General features: G+C 44.9%; 2 protein-coding genes across 8 annotated transcripts; one reads left to right on the forward strand and one right to left on the reverse strand.

The window, feature by feature from the left end:
* Positions 1–938: 938 nt before the first annotated feature.
* Positions 939–13892, reverse strand: vps28 (VPS28 subunit of ESCRT-I). Of its 5 annotated transcripts, none has more exons than XR_009119289.1 (11): positions 9586–13892; positions 9120–9182; positions 9012–9040; positions 8909–8946; positions 7004–7093; positions 6807–6912; positions 4091–4192; positions 3881–3934; positions 2471–2562; positions 1182–1360; positions 939–1085 (listed from the first exon to the last, which is right to left on the reverse strand). XR_009119289.1 is itself a non-coding variant. In XM_058047079.1 (10 exons), exons 2-10 carry the CDS (start codon positions 9157–9159, stop codon positions 1240–1242), a joined length of 675 nt encoding a protein of 224 aa, XP_057903062.1. In that variant the 5' UTR covers positions 9160–9182; positions 9586–13892; the 3' UTR covers positions 939–1239. The 5 variants fall into 5 exon arrangements, 1 of the variants encoding a protein (XP_057903062.1); XR_009119287.1 differs by having other exon boundaries at positions 9012–9043; XR_009119288.1 differs by lacking the exon at positions 9586–13892 and adding an exon at positions 9501–9523 and having other exon boundaries at positions 9012–9043.
* LOC131101735 (aurora kinase A and ninein-interacting protein) lies at positions 9695–12450 on the forward strand. 3 transcript variants are annotated; one of them, XM_058047077.1, is made up of 3 exons: positions 9698–10127; positions 10789–10951; positions 11030–12450. In XM_058047077.1, the coding sequence occupies exons 1-3, from the start codon at positions 10032–10034 to the stop codon at positions 11629–11631; spliced, it is 861 nt and encodes a 286-aa protein (XP_057903060.1). In that variant the 5' UTR covers positions 9698–10031; the 3' UTR covers positions 11632–12450. The 3 variants fall into 3 exon arrangements, with proteins under 3 accessions (XP_057903058.1, XP_057903060.1, XP_057903059.1); XM_058047075.1 differs by having other exon boundaries at positions 9695–10127; positions 10789–12450; XM_058047076.1 differs by having other exon boundaries at positions 9699–10127; positions 10792–12450.
* Positions 13893–13986: the final 94 nt, after the last annotated feature.

Genomic DNA, 13986 nt, shown 5'->3' on the forward strand with positions numbered 1-13986 from the left:
GTTGTCATGGTGATTGGTGCACGAGAGAGAAGACGTGTTTTATCAGGATAAGGGATTCGTGCTTCCAACAAGGTTTCCCCCGGCATTTGGTGGCGGGGGATGCCGGAGCCTATCCCGGCTGTCTTCGGCCGAGAGACGGGGTTAATCACGTACGTTATGGAAATAAACGAACTTACTCAAAAATTGAAAAAAAAAGTTGAAAAAATATCATTTTTGACGTCTAAATCTGCTGATACACACATTGAAGTACTAGTACTAGTGAAGTACTAGTTTATTTACCATTATTACCTTTGGTCTTTGCTTTGTTTTCACTTTGTAAATACTTGAACTTTCTTCGTTTTCATGATATTATTCCCATAATATACCCCAGCCTCATTTCCCTCATCTTACCAGGTTATTCTCATTCAATTTTTACTTTTTCTCATAAAAATCACACCTTTATTATTGCTGCTTTTCCAATTTTCCACATATTATTTTGTTTCTCACAATAAACATTTCTGCAATATTTCAATTATTTATTTGCTTATGAGTTTATTCTCATACATTTTTCTCAGGATATTTTGACTTTTTGTCTTACATTTTTGCTGGTTTTTAATTTTTCAAATATTACAAATTCTGACTTTATTCTAGTACCTTTGGAACGTTCCCGCAAACAACGACAGCATGGTTGTGTTTGTCATATTAGGTCTTCTTGCTGTGATCAGATGTTCTTCTCATCTTATTCTGGTCAATGACGACTCTTCCTGGTTTCATTCCGGTCCAACGGGCGCTGATTTGACACTTAATTTACTTCTTGTTAAAACGTGCGGTGGGCCACCCTGACGGATGACAGCGGATGTTTTTGCTGAGCCGTTTGAGAGCGTTCCAGTCAATCCATGCGGTGGCGGCGTGATGGCGTATTGCTGATGAAAATAAGTAGTAACTAGGACCGTTAGAAATGACGTCTGAGCTTTTTATTTCGACAAACAAGTTGTTATTCAAACATTTCTGTACAAGAACGTTGACTAGATGTGTGGTCTCTCCGTAGGATGTGAGAAAGTACAAAGCGTTCAATCATGTAGCCGTGGTTATTCCATCAAAGTATGCTAGTAGAGGAAAAACAAGTACGGGAACGTCACGAACCACAAAAAGAAGATGGGAATCTTCTATTTCCTTCCTGTAAAAGCAGGATTGGAGCTAACCTGAGGTGTTACTGTCCCAGTGCAAGGACGCAAGGGGGGAGGAGACACGGAAGGCGGCTCAGGAGGAGTGCAGGAAGCGGTTGAAGGCGTTGTAGGCCGACTCCAGGTCAAACAGCATCTGCCGCACCTGGCTGTCGTCCAGCTCGTCTGAGGCCGACATGCTGCTCAGGGTGCTCAACCTGCACGCGGCGAGACACGGGGGCCATCAATACATCCGTCCATCCATGAATCTGTCCATCCATGCATCCGTCCATCCATTCATGTCTATCCAGCCATCCTTCCCAGCCATCAATCCATCCATGCATTCGTCCATCCATCCATGCGTCCATCCATCCATTCATGTCTATCCCTCCATCCTTCCCAGCCATCCATGCATGCATCTGTCTGTCTGTCCATCCATCCATCCATTCATGTCTATCCATCCATCCTTCCCAGCCATCAAATCCATCCATGCATCCAACCATCCATGCATCTGTCTATCCATCCATCTCGCCATGCGTCCATCCATCCATGCATGAATCTGTCCATCCATCCAATCATGTCTATCCATCCATCCTTCCCAGCCATCCATGCATGCATCTGTCTGTCCATCCATCCATCCATCCATCCATTCATGTCTATCCATCCATCCTTCCCAGCCATCAAATCCATCCATCCATGCATCTGTCCATCCATCCATTCATGTCTATCCAGCCATCCTTCCCAGCCATCAATCCATCCATGCATTCGTCCATCCATCCATGCATGTCCGTCCATCCATCCATGCGTCCATCCATCCATTCATGTCTATCCCTCCATCCTTCCCAGCCATCCATGCATGCATCTGTCTGTCCGTCCATCCATCCATCCATCCATCCATCCATCCATCCATCCATGTCTATCCATCCATCCTTCCCAGCCATCAAATCCATCCATGCATCCAACCATCCATGCATCTGTCTATCCATCCATCCATCCATCCATGCATGAATCTGTCCATCCATCCAATCATGTCTATCCATCCATCCTTCCCAGCCATCAATCCATGCATTCGTCCATCCATCCATGCGTCCATCCATCCATTCATGTCTATCCATCCATCCTTCCCAGCCATCAATCCATGCATTCGTCCATCCATCCATGCGTCCATCCATCCATTCATGTCTATCCATCCATCCTTCCCAGCCATCCGTCCATCCATCCATGCATGCATCTGTCATTCATCTGTCTATCCATCCATCCTTCCCAGCCATCAATCCATCCATCCATCCATGAAGGTCGACAACCAAGAATGAAGAAGCGGAACCAACCACAGGCTGACTTTGTCCTTGGCTTCTGAGTCTGGAGGCATGTTGCTCATCCTGTTCATGGTCTCCATCAGCTCCCGCAGGTCCGGTTGGATCTAATCACAGGACATCCTGCTAGGTGACCATGACCAGGGCTTAACCATGGCTAACCACATTCGGAGTGAGAGAGTCGGTGGAAATGGCCTCAAAAGGAACACGCTAGGACGGATGAAAGGAAGTGGCATGGAGACTGCTTCCTAACACGCCTCGCACACGCCTCAGTTTGGTGGCTTTTTCACAACTTCTCTTCCCGGAGACGAAGCACGACGCACGTATCAGCAAAAGCTGCTCCGTCTAGTTTGTGACATTAAAAATTAATTCGTCTTTTTACACAATAGCTTTCTGCTTTTAGCAAACGGTAGACGGACTTGTTGCTAGGCAACACCTGCAGGTAAGAGGGACATGATGATGAAATATCATGACATGACTACTACCAGGAGAAGCAGCGGATGGGGGGAGGGACCACGTGCTGTGGCCCCCCAGCGAGGTGCACTGTATTGGGGCACGGGCGCCGAGCAGCCACTGTGACGCCACGGAGGTCTTTAGTGTCATTTGGTACTAGGTCCTTCCTGCTGAGGTGAATCAGGAAGTAACGACACGCTGCGAGGTCACAGGCAGGGGAAAAAAGGCGCACTTGATTTGCTCACCAGCGCTGTACGGGTAATGTCATTGGAGGGTTTTTAATGATTGGTGATCAGGGCTATTAATGTTTTGGGATTGATGGGTATGACGGCATAATTCCCGAATTTCAGGATGATAATTTTCTCTTCTTGTTTCCCACGGCGTCCATGAACTCAACATGCCACGTGTCAGGGCTAAATACGCCAAATGATGTCACTGAGGAAGCCACCTTAAAACCTCCATTACGGTTGCACTGTTGTTCATGGCGGCCATTTTAGTTGTAGTCTTCTTCTTTTGGTCCCGTCTGACTCATTTCTATGTCATAGTTGTACTTAGTCTGTCAATTGGATGGGGAAACAAAGAGTATGTGTATGCAAACACCTCCTGTAAAGGGGAGGGGGGTGTATGTATATGTACATATATCATAGCTAAAATACGTCAATATACGTATATGATTGAGAAATACTACATGATACAAATCCCATACGTTTTGCACGTTTATGTTGTTTGTCGCGAGCGGCCACGTGTCCCACTTTGTTGGGACGGCCCATGAAGGCATCATGCTGCACACAAGCCACTATGCTGTGTTCTTTCAGCTCCTATTGGATGCCGACGTGCATGAATCCATGCTAGCACGCCTGCTAACATGGTCATCCAGGCTCGTCTTTTGGTGGCGAAGACCGAGGTTGGTGAATGGAATAATAGCGTCACGGTGGACGAAAACAAGACGCCTACAGCCTTTTTTCAGCTTACCTCATCCATGGCTCGTATCTCCAGCCTCAGCTTGTCCATCACGGTGATGAAGAGCTGGAACATAAGAACACTTTAGGATTTTCATCATCAATCGTGGCAACATTTGGCGTGCTTGATGAGGCCTGATTGGGCTGGGGGGGGGGGGGTGATGCCATGGACAACAAGACGCCAGGTGCTGCCACTGATTGGAGAGCAAGAGGAGAGGCGTACAGAAACTATATCTGCAATGCAGCGGTTCAAGTTGCCCTTGTCATCCTTGATGGTGATTGGCCGGTCCTCCTTAATCCTCTCCATGGCCAGCGGGCAGTCCAGCTGAAGCACAAACACAAACGCCTACTTACCATGCAGCTATAGCTCATTTTATGACACAAGATTGTCCTCGTCATGAACACTTTAGGCTCACAAAATGGAAACTTGTTGAAACTTTTCCTTTCCTTGTTAGGATACAAGTTCTCAGTATTTGGACTTTTTCCGAGAAAATGAATAGGGACGTTCCCATCAGGGTTTTATGCTGCCGATACCGATCCCAATCATCCATGAGTGAAATACAATACCAATATTCTTGTTCTTCAAAGTGATGCTTTATCCTCATCATATTTTGGCTTTATTCCCATAACATCAGTTATACAACCTCATCATCAGTTTCCTCGTAATACAGTAAACCTCGCATATATCGGAAATTCGCTCACAACGGACAGATAAAAAAGAAGCGATTTTTCTGTAATGCATTTCCAATAAAAATTCATTGCATATATCGGATTTTTTATAACGGATTTCGCCTATTTCGGACAAAATCTCCAGTCCCGTTCCAATGCATTTCCATTAAATTTCCTTCGCATATATCGGATGGCCGCATCGTGGCGCTCCGATTCGCCGAATCGTGACAGGCCGCTATACGACGTCATTTGCAGCGTTTGCAGCGTTGCCTGCGCGTCCAGGTACATTGGAAACATAGTCAAGGAAGTGCCTTTTTATAACGGATAAAATCCCATTTACGCATATACCGGATATAAATCCGATATATGCGTAAAACGGACATTTTCCGGTATACGCATATAACGGATTTCGCTTATATCGGACAAAACCAGTGGGAACAATTGAATCCGATATAGCCGAGGTTTACTGTATTAACGTTATTCTCACAAAATTATTTTGACTTTGTCTCATAAAATGACACTTCTGCTGTGTTTTTATTTTCCAACTGTTTCAACTTTCATCTTTTTGTAATGACGACTCTATTGTCACATTAGTTTTTTGCAAAGTTAGTTTTTCCAGGTCCTGAAAAGTTTGGGGCAGTCCTACAGTGTCCCCACATCATGCCATGTGTGTATTTTCCTTTAGACATGAGTAAATTAGCTAAAATGCTAACATGCTAACAGTCATCATGCTAGCACCTAGCAAGAGGGCCTCAAGTTTAGAAAGTACCAAGGTTGTCCTATAACCTCCCCACATCATGACATGTGCTTAGTAGCCTTTAGGCATGAGTAAATTAGCTTAAATCTTAACATGCTAACAGTTATCATGCTAGCACCTAGCAAGAGAGCCTCAAGTTTAAAAAGTGCCAAGGTTGTCCTATAACCTCCCGACATCATGCCATGTGTGTATTTGCCTTTAGACATGAGTAAATTAGCTTAAATCTTAACATGCTAACAGTTATCATGCTAGCACCTAGCAAGAGAGCCTCAAGTTTAAAAAGTGCCAAGGTTGTCCTATAACCTCCCCACATCATGACATGTGCTTAGTAGCCTTTAGGCATGAGTAAATTAGCTTAAATCTTAACATGCTAACAGTTATCATGCTAGCACCTAGCAAGAGAGCCTCAAGTTTAAAAAGTGCCAAGGTTGTCCTATAACCTCCCGACATCATGACATGTGCTTAGTAGCCTTTAGGCATGAGTAAATTAGCTTAAATCTTAACATGCTAACAGTTATCATGCTAGCACCTAGCAAGAGAGCCTCAAGTTTAAAAAGTGCCAAGGTTGTCCTATAACCTCCCGACATCATGACATGTGCTTAGTAGCCTTTAGGCATGAGTAAATTAGCTTAAATCTTAACATGCTAACAGTTATCATGCTAGCACCTAGCAAGAGAGCCTCAAGTTTAAAAAGTGCCAAGGTTGTCCTATAACCTCCCGACATCATGCCATGTGTGTATTTGCCTTTAGACATGAGTAAATTAGCTTAAATCTTAACATGCTAACAGTTATCATGCTAGCACCTAGCAAGAGAGCCTCAAGTTTAAAAAGTGCCAAGGTTGTCCTATAACCTCCCCACATCATGACATGTGCTTAGTAGCCTTTAGGCTTGAGTAAATTAGCTTAAATCTTAACATGCTAACAGTTATCATGCTAGCACCTAGCAAGAGAGCCTCAAGTTTAAAAAGTGCCAAGGTTGTCCTATAACCTCCCCACATCATGACATGTGCTTAGTAGCCTTTAGGCTTGAGTAAATTAGCTTAAATCTTAACATGCTAACAGTTATCATGCTAGCACCTAGCAAGAGAGCCTCAAGTTTAAAAAGTGCCAAGGTTGTCCTATAACCTCCCGACATCATGACATGTGCTTAGTAGCCTTTAGGCATGAGTAAATTAGCTTAAATCTTAACATGCTAACAGTTATCATGCTAGCACCTAGCAAGAGAGCCTCAAGTTTAAAAAGTGCCAAGGTTGTCCTATAACCTCCCGACATCATGCCATGTGTGTATTTGCCTTTAGACGTGAGTAAATTAGCTTAAATGCTAACATGCTAACGGCTACCAAAAGTTGTGTTTGTTTGTCATAATATTATGACAAACTTTAATATTTCTACTTAATGCTACTAAAATAAAATGTTATTTTTCCACATTATATTACAATGTTATTCTCCTAAAATAATAGTTCTTCTCCCGAAACAAAAGTGAAATCCACGCACCAATCGGGGTCTGACTCACTCTGTATTTGCGGCAGAAGTCATCGATGGACCCCACGTCAGCCCCCTGCACCTGCTTGAAGGCGGCCTTGTACTGGACCAGGAGTCTGGAACATGATCCCGTGTACCTGCAGCAACATTCACACGTCTTTTGGCTCAGCATCCTCCCGTAGAGGCCTGCTTCGTCTCGCATGTCAAGTCAGTGAGAGGAGAACTCACTCATTGGGTGTTACACAGTCTTTGATGTAAGCCTTCTCCAGGGCCTGCAGGGTCTTCACCACGGCAAACAACTCAGCCATGTTGTCATACCTGAAGGACACGGCAGTCCAATTTATGGATCATCCACACATACAGTAGCATACAGTAGCACACCCAAGACGCTGCGGTTGGGATCGGTGTTCATAACTTTGTCGAGTATTCTTTTTTTCAGAAAAGCAACTAGCCAGCGAAGAGGCTGACATGAAAGCTGATGATGGGGACAAAAACATGGAGCACACAAGAAACCTCATCGGCCGCCTGAAACGCCAGCACTGCAATGTCGAAACGTGCAAAAGCTTTGCCAGAGACCTCCACGGCGTCACAGCGGCTGCTCAGAGCGTGTGCCCGAATACAGTGCACCTTGCTGGGCCACAGCAGGCGGCTCCTCCCTCTCTATTCTCCGCTTCTCCTGGTGGTAGTCACGTCATCTTCTTCTTCTTTCTCTGGGCTGCAAACATCATAGTCCGCGGAGATTCATGTCTACTAAGCTCATCTGTCAGCCTGTCCATCACCACAGCAAACAAGAAGGGGCTCGGCGCTGATCCCTGGTGCACATCTTACCACTGTCTTACAGTCCTCATACATGTCCTGCACCACTTGAACATACTTCTCTGTCACTCCAGACTCCAGTTCCTCTCTAGGCACCCATCCCATCATAGGCTTCTTCCACAATGCAGCTCCCTCTGACCTTCTCTATGAACATTTTTAAAGCAAATGCTGCATCTGTAGCACTCTTCTTTGGATTGAAACCATACAAGTCATCATCTCTCTGTACTGCGGTCTACTCCCTTCAGTCCTCTCCACGTCCCACTTCTTCTTAGCTAACCTTTTTGGCTGTATACACTCCTGCACCTCCTCATTCCACCACCAAGTCTCTTTGTCTGCTTTCCTTCCAGATGACACTCCAAGTAGTCTTCTACCGGTTTCCCTCATCCCATTTGCTGTAGTTGTCCAATCATCTGGAAGCACCTCCTGACCATCCAGAACCTGTCTCAAGTCCTGCCTAAAAATCCTACAACACTCTTCTTGTTATCGTGTCAGCTTCCACCATTTGGTCCTCTTCATCATCCTCATCATGAGGGTCCTTACCCACGAACAACATTGAAGAACACACCTTCAATTTCTATCTTCAGACTCATCACCCTATCTGATACTTGTTTTACCTCCAGGAACTTCTTTACCAAGTCCTCCTACTCCATTCCTCTTCCATCTCCACCATGATAGAGCCAGTTGAACCCTGCTCCTAAACATCTAGCCTTGCTACCTTTCCACCTGGTCTCCTGGAGACACAGTATGTCTACCTTCCTCCTCTGCATCATGTCAACCAACTCTACCTTGTCCTGTCATGGTTCCGACATTCAAAGTCCCTGCTCTCAGTTCTCGGTTCTTGGCGCTCCTCTTCTCTCTCTTCTCATGGACACATCTTCCTCCTCTCCTTCTTTGACCAACAGTACCCAATTTCCACCCGCACCTTGTAGGTGAACAGCATCGATGGCGCTCGTTGTTAACCCGAGCCTCGACCGATCCGTTATGGAAGTTTGATTTGGTTTGGCAACATGTTTACATGGGATGCCCTTCCTGACACAACCCTCTGGATTTATCCAGGATTGGGACTGGCACCACAAGGCATGGCCTTCTACCCCATGGAGGCTGCATGTCATGATATTTCCTAATTTGGTAGTCCTTCTTACCTCCAGGTGTGCACAAACTACACTTGTCAAACTACACGTCAATAAAAGTTATCAGTTGTTTATGTCCATATTGGTCTTGAGAAGCAGGTACTGCTTTGTTAAATTATATCATGCGTCTGTACATTTATGCTAATTACAATTACACCATTGCATAATTAAATACAATCCCACTTACTTTTCTCTTTCTCTGGCATTTTTGTATAATTTCACCTCCTGAGAACACAGGAAACAGCAATCAGGCACGATTGTCATGCTAAACACGGAAGAGGGACTTTTACCTCATACAACTCAGGCTTGTTGGCTGGAGCTGCTGGAAAAACACAAGCACGCAGTTGGAAGCACACCTCCATGTTTACGTCAAAAGACCAATTAAAAATAAGTCTTACCTCCTCCCACACTCCCTGTCACTGGTATGCCATGAAACATGATGTGTAATCTGTGATCTTATTCTAGGGAAAGGGGACAATGTGTGACTATTATGTCACGTTATGCCGCTGTTATGTTCCCACCTCAATCAGACTTTGCTCGCTAACCCAAAGCGCAATAATAATAATACTGTTAAAATGTGTCAATCATACAGATATTGTCATCAACTCCGGAAGAAGAACGTCGACCAGCAGTTGCCGTCTTGTTGTTCTGTTTTGTTTTAGCCAAGTAGGTTAGCCTGATGTTAGCTGGGTATGCTAGCTGGTAACTATGGCCTGTAAAACACTGGCAATGCGATCACAGTCGGTAAAAATCAAAGTCTTTCAATGTGTGAACATTACTTTAACAATTGGTCCGCCGTCCATAAAGTTTAATATTTCTCAAGTCCAATCATTTAGATGTGGATTTAAAGAGAAAGACACTTACCTTTAGTGCCGATCAGCTATGACGTCAGTGTAAACACACCCTCCTGTGAGTATATGCAAAGGTGCGCCCGACGCGCCTGACATAAAATGTATCATACATTTTTAAGTTAATATCACCAAACGACTGAAACAGAATTGTGGTCTTCAAGGCGCATACATTCAAAGCCGTTTTATAAATGAGTGTACGGTTGTATTTCAGCGAGGTTTACATTTTAAACAGGCGCGCGCCACAGACAGCCTGCCGTCGAGGCGCCAGACTCAAACTGGAAAGCAAAAAGCGGACGGAACATCGAGCGAAATATTGTTCAACTATATTCATACTAAAACAGTCTTTAAGGAAGTATGCCATACTAATGCGCGGTTTGTACGAGATTAATTTGTCATTGTTTACGAACTAGTTTTAAAAAGTGTGCTCTAGTTAGGTGTACTTGGTCAAGTCCAGCATTCATGAAGAAGACACCGAAGGCAGTGCGTTCCGCCTGTGCTTCAGAGGAATGTGGTGTTTGGCTGGACACTGTGCAGATGAAAGGGAAAGCCATGAAGGTAAGCCATTTTCATTCCGATACTGAGTCAAATTCAGGCCGATACTTTGCAGATTTGGGTCGTTTTACAAAGTGGTGCGCTAAAAGAATACAAGACATTTAATGAATGTATTGTCATTGTCAAATCAATGACAATGTCATCCATCCATCAATTTTATATACCACTTATTCTCATTAGGGTGGTGGGGGTATGCTGGAGCCTATCCCAGCTGACTTCGGGCACGATGTGGGGTCCACCCTGGACTGGTGGCCAGCCAATCCCAGGGCACATATAGACAAACAACCATTCACACTCACATTCATACCTATGGACAATTTTGGAGTGGCCAATGAAGCTAACATGCTAACATGTTCTTGGAATGGGGGCGGAAAGCCATGCACGAACAGGGAAACTCCACAGAGATCCAACCCAGGTCTTCCCCATCTTCTGACTGTGCGGGCAGCATGTGAACCACTCATCCACCGTGCGGCTGAATAAGAACACCTTTCAAATAAATGCTGAATTATTCCGAACTACGGTACTTAAAGAATGAAAACTGTACTCCCAATTTACACACGATGCGTTTACGTTTGAGCAGACAAACATTGCCTATCCAACGTAAGGCTTGATTTCAGAGCATGAAGATCTGGGTGGGCACGTCACTAATTCCTCCATTGTGTAGCAGAAACGAGAAAAGGCTGGCTCCATATCCAAGATGCTGAACCCCCAGGGGAAAGGTGCGGGGTACAGCCTGGCCGTGGTGCTCAGCTTCACCCAGACCAGGATCCAGATGCCGAAGACCAAGCAGAGCTCCATAACCACCTTCTTCTCACCTCGTCGACCGAGTGCGTTCCCGCAGTCTCCTCTCGGGAGGGTTTCCATTCCAGATGTTTTTCTATGCTCACGTTGTCTTTTAACAACAGTTCAAGGAGGGAAGATGGAGTCGGAGAAGACGACCTTGTCGTCTCCGTCGACTGAAAGAGCAGCCAGAGCGGCATCAAGGATGTCTGACTCCGTCGGCTGCCAGGCCCCAGAGGAGCAGTTAGAGGAGCTAAAGGAATTCTCCTTTGGGATGGACGTGGAAGGGAAAAGCTCTCCTCAGAAACACATGTCCTCCTCTCAGATGGATGAGGGGGAGGAAGAAAACATGTTGCCGTCTTACTCCTCAGGCCGGCCCTCATCTCATCCCACACGTCTTTCCAGAGCCGCGTCCCCTCTAAAGCCCATTCAGGAGCCCAACACTGAGGAGAACATCCACGGCAGGTACAGCTGGATGGAAGCTGCCAGATCCCACAGGGAGGATGGACGTGACGCCGATGAGGAGGACGGGCTGGCCATGCTGTTCACGCAGGACTCAGACGGGTTTCGGGTGATGGCACACCCAGGTCTGCGAGCTCGTAGTCCACTTAATGATCCCAGCAACGCCACGAGGATGAAAGCCAACCGTGCCTACACGTCTCCGTTGGAGGAAGAGGAGCTTCTTTTCACGCAGGACTCTCAGGGGAACATGCTGATCAAACACTGACAGCAGCTTCGGAAGAACAATCCTCGTCCTCCGGGTACGGGACCGCATCCCACCATGCAGACATTGGCCTGCACGTCCGTACAGTAACGCGTCATACCTCATATTCCACCGCCTCGCACGAAGTTGCTTCGTCCATTTCGCCATCAAACAGGACCACCGCGGCCGAGCACACGCGTGTCCAGCCAGGTCCACGTAGTCAACAATGGAAGCACTCGCGTTATTTCACATACTGCAGGGTGGAAAAGCCTGTTATTTATAGCAAGTTCATTTTTGCTTCTTTTTTTTTTTTTTTAGGTTTTCCAACTATTTTAACTTTCTTCTTTGGGAATTTTTTTTGTTGATTTTTTTTTAATATGCCAACAAAATAAAATTATTTTAAATGATTAAAATTAAATAATATTTCCTCATATTAGGAGTTTATTCTCGGACCTTTTGTTCTTTTTCGAATACAGATATAGATACACAATACATATCCTCATCCAAGGACAACGTTTTTTCCATGTTTGGAATCATTGTCATGATGGATTTATTCCCATCAGGTTTTCACTTTGTTCTTTTTCTGCAACCTCATATTCCAAAAATGATAAATACTATTTTTCTTCTTTAACAGTTGATCGTCATACTGCTAACATCTGTCCTCATAATATTACATTCTCATCATAAATACTTTTATTGTTTTCACCTTTCTCTTCATATTTTGACTTTATTCTTGTAAAATGACTGCTGAGTTTTCCATTTTTGCTGCTGCTGTTGGTTATAAGTTTTCATGATAAATACTATTTACAATGGCCAATAAAAAGCCGCCATGGGAGCCACAAACTCTCTTTTTTTGTTCCTTTCAGCGCTTCAACAAACGAGCCATGGTGTGTCATGGGACGGGCCAGTACACGTGGAGTAGTACAATGTGTGTACTGGAGGACGCAGAGTTGTCAAAAGACAGAAATTGAAGTTTATTTGTCAAGTTCCAAGAAAGGAAAAACTGGGTTCAATGTACTTCGTTCCCTTTGCTTACTACATGGTACCGTGCAAACAGTACAAAGGGTGCTGCGTGTACTGTACGTACTCATTGTAAGTCACTGATTCATGTGACAGGTACTTGGATGCAACACAGATACCTGACCTGTGACCAGAAGACGACCCGAGAAAGACGTTTACAAACTACTATCATTTCTTTAACTTGGAGGAAAGGACCCGTGTCTTGTGATATTTGTCTTCCAAAGCCATAACTTTGTCCTTGTCAGGACATGCTACCAGTGACCAGAACCCTTTTAGATCTCCTTTTATACGGAGATGGAACCTGCAGGTAAGAAGGCAATCGGGCAGTTTGGAAGGCGAGTGGACCTTTGGCGAGTCCCAATGAAATACGACATGACTACCGCCAGGAGAACCAGAGGATAGAGGGGAGGAGCCGCCTGCCGTGGCCCAGCAAGGTGCACTGTATTGGGGCACATGCTCCGGGCTCTCTTGCTAGGTGCTAGCATGACGACTGTTAGCATGTTAGCATTTAAGCTAATTTACTCATGTCTAAAGGCAAATACACACATGGCATGATGTAGGGAGGTTATAGGACAACCTTGGCACTTTCTAAACTTGAGGCTCTCTTGCTAGGTGCTAGCATGATGACTGTTAGCATGTTAGCATTTAAGCTAATTTACTCACATGTAAAGGCAAATACACACATGGCATGATGTAGGGAGGTTATTGGACAACCTTGGCACTTTCTAAACTTGAGGCTCTTGTGCTAGGTGCTAGCATGATAGCCATTAGCATGTTAGCATTTAAGCTAATTTACTCATGTCTAAAGGCAAATACACACATGGCATGATGTAGGGAGGTTATAGGACAACCTTGGCACTTTCTAAACTTGACGCCCTCTAGCTAGGTGCGAGCATGGTAGCCATTAGCATGTTAGCATTTAATATAATTTACTCATGTCTAAAGGCAAATGCACACATGGCATGATGTAGGGAGGTTATAGGACAACCTTGGCACTTTCTAAACTTGACGCCCTCTAGCTAGGTGCGAGCATGGTAGCCATTAGCATGTTAGCATTTAAGATAATTTACTCATGTCTAAAGGCAAATGCACACATGGCATGATGTAGGGAGGTTATAGGACAACCTTGGCACTTTCTAAACTTGAAACCCTCTTGCTAGGTGCTAGCATGTTAGCATTTAAGCTAATTTACTCATGTCTAAAGGCAAATACACACATGGCATGATGTACGGAGATTATAGGACAACCTTGGCACTTTCTCAACTTGATGCTCTCTTGCTAGGTGCTAGCATGGTAGCCGTTAGCATGTTAGCATTTAAGCTAATTTACTCATGTCTTCAGGCAAATACACATATGGCA

This window comes from Doryrhamphus excisus, chromosome 14, assembly GCF_030265055.1.
Source record: "Doryrhamphus excisus isolate RoL2022-K1 chromosome 14, RoL_Dexc_1.0, whole genome shotgun sequence".
Classification (NCBI taxonomy): domain Eukaryota; kingdom Metazoa; phylum Chordata; class Actinopteri; order Syngnathiformes; family Syngnathidae; genus Doryrhamphus; species Doryrhamphus excisus.

What these genes read in the sequence shown, in the direction of transcription:
- vps28 (XM_058047079.1), bottom strand. Translation starts at nt 9,159, where the DNA reads ATGTTTCATGGCATACCAGTGACAGGGAGTGTGGGAGGAG. An exon ending in ACTTCTGCCGCAAATACAGA is followed by an intron (nt 4,193 to 6,806) that starts GTGAGTCAGACC and finishes TTTGTGCTTCAG; the next exon opens with CTGGACTGCCCGCTGGCCAT. An exon ending in GCATTGCAGATATAGTTTCT is followed by an intron (nt 3,935 to 4,090) that starts GTACGCCTCTCC and finishes CTTATGTTCCAG; the next exon opens with CTCTTCATCACCGTGATGGA.
- LOC131101735 (XM_058047075.1), top strand. Translation starts at nt 10,032, where the DNA reads ATGAAGAAGACACCGAAGGCAGTGCGTTCCGCCTGTGCTTCAGAGGAA. An exon ending in TGAAAGGGAAAGCCATGAAG is followed by an intron (nt 10,128 to 10,788) that starts GTAAGCCATTTT and finishes TCCATTGTGTAG; the next exon opens with CAGAAACGAGAAAAGGCTGG.